General features: G+C 70.0%; 1 protein-coding gene across 1 annotated transcript in view; it reads left to right on the top strand.

Annotated features, from left to right (window-relative positions):
* EMIHUDRAFT_468407 (hypothetical protein) overlaps positions 1 to 853 on the top strand; it is a gene marked incomplete at both ends in the record, with an annotated part of 15,360 nt that overhangs the window by 5,391 nt on the left and 9,116 nt on the right. Inside the window, 2 exons of the mRNA XM_005782694.1 lie at positions 54 to 494; positions 581 to 595. Of these exons, the coding sequence (XP_005782751.1) occupies positions 54 to 494; positions 581 to 595 (456 nt within the window). The remainder of the gene's footprint in view (positions 1 to 53; positions 495 to 580; positions 596 to 853) is intronic.

An 853-nucleotide genomic window follows, 5' to 3' on the forward strand; every position in this document is an offset into this window, starting at 1 on the left:
CGGAGGCAGAGGGGGCGAAGGGGGGCAGCGAGGACGCCGAGGCGGTGGAAGAGGCGGTGGAGAAGGCGGTGGAAGAGGCGGCGGCGACTGCGGCAGCGGCGGGGGAGACTCCTGTCGCGGAGGCGGAGGGGCTGCAGCTCCACCTCTCGAGCAAAAGCAGCACCGGCTACAAGTGCGTGGTCAAGCACCACTCTGGCCGCTTCCGGGCGAAGCACAGGGTGGGCGGAAGGACTGTCACCATCGGCACCTTCGACACGGCGGTCGACGCGGCGGTGGCGTACGCGAAGGCAGTGGCCGCTGACGACTCAGCAGATGGAGACGAGGGCCCTGGGACGCCCCCTGGGACGCCTCCCGGCACGCCTCTGCCGGACGAAGATGACGACGACGAGGAGGAGGACGAGGAGGAGGACGAGGAGGACGAGGAGGACGAGGAGGACGAGGAGGAGGAGGGGGAGGAGGAGGAGGAGGAGGAGGAGGGGGGTGGCGGAGGAGAGGTGGAGGGGCTGCCACGGCGCACCTCATCGGCGTCGCCGCCCTGCCCGACCCCGCCGTCTCTCACACCCCTCCGCCCTGCGAGTAGGCCGGGCTCGGCGCGGTACCGGGTCCTGCAGGTCGCGCCGCGCGAGACTTCCTCTGTGTGGTGATGCGGAGCTTATGACCCGACTCGGGCACTCTGCCGCAGGCGCTGCTCGGCGGCAAGACCTCGCGCGCCGACATTGTCGAGGCGCTACCTTTCCGCCTCACCCCTCCCCTTCTCCCCCCCCCCCCCCTCCATCCCAACCCCCCAACCCCACCCCCACCACAGTACGTCAGCTGCAGCCTCGAGGCGGCTATACCTTTAAAAGATATCTGT

The sequence above is a fragment of the Emiliania huxleyi genome (genome assembly GCF_000372725.1).
Source record: "Emiliania huxleyi CCMP1516 chromosome Unknown EMIHUscaffold_187, whole genome shotgun sequence".
Lineage (NCBI taxonomy): Eukaryota > Haptophyta > Isochrysidales > Noelaerhabdaceae > Emiliania > Emiliania huxleyi.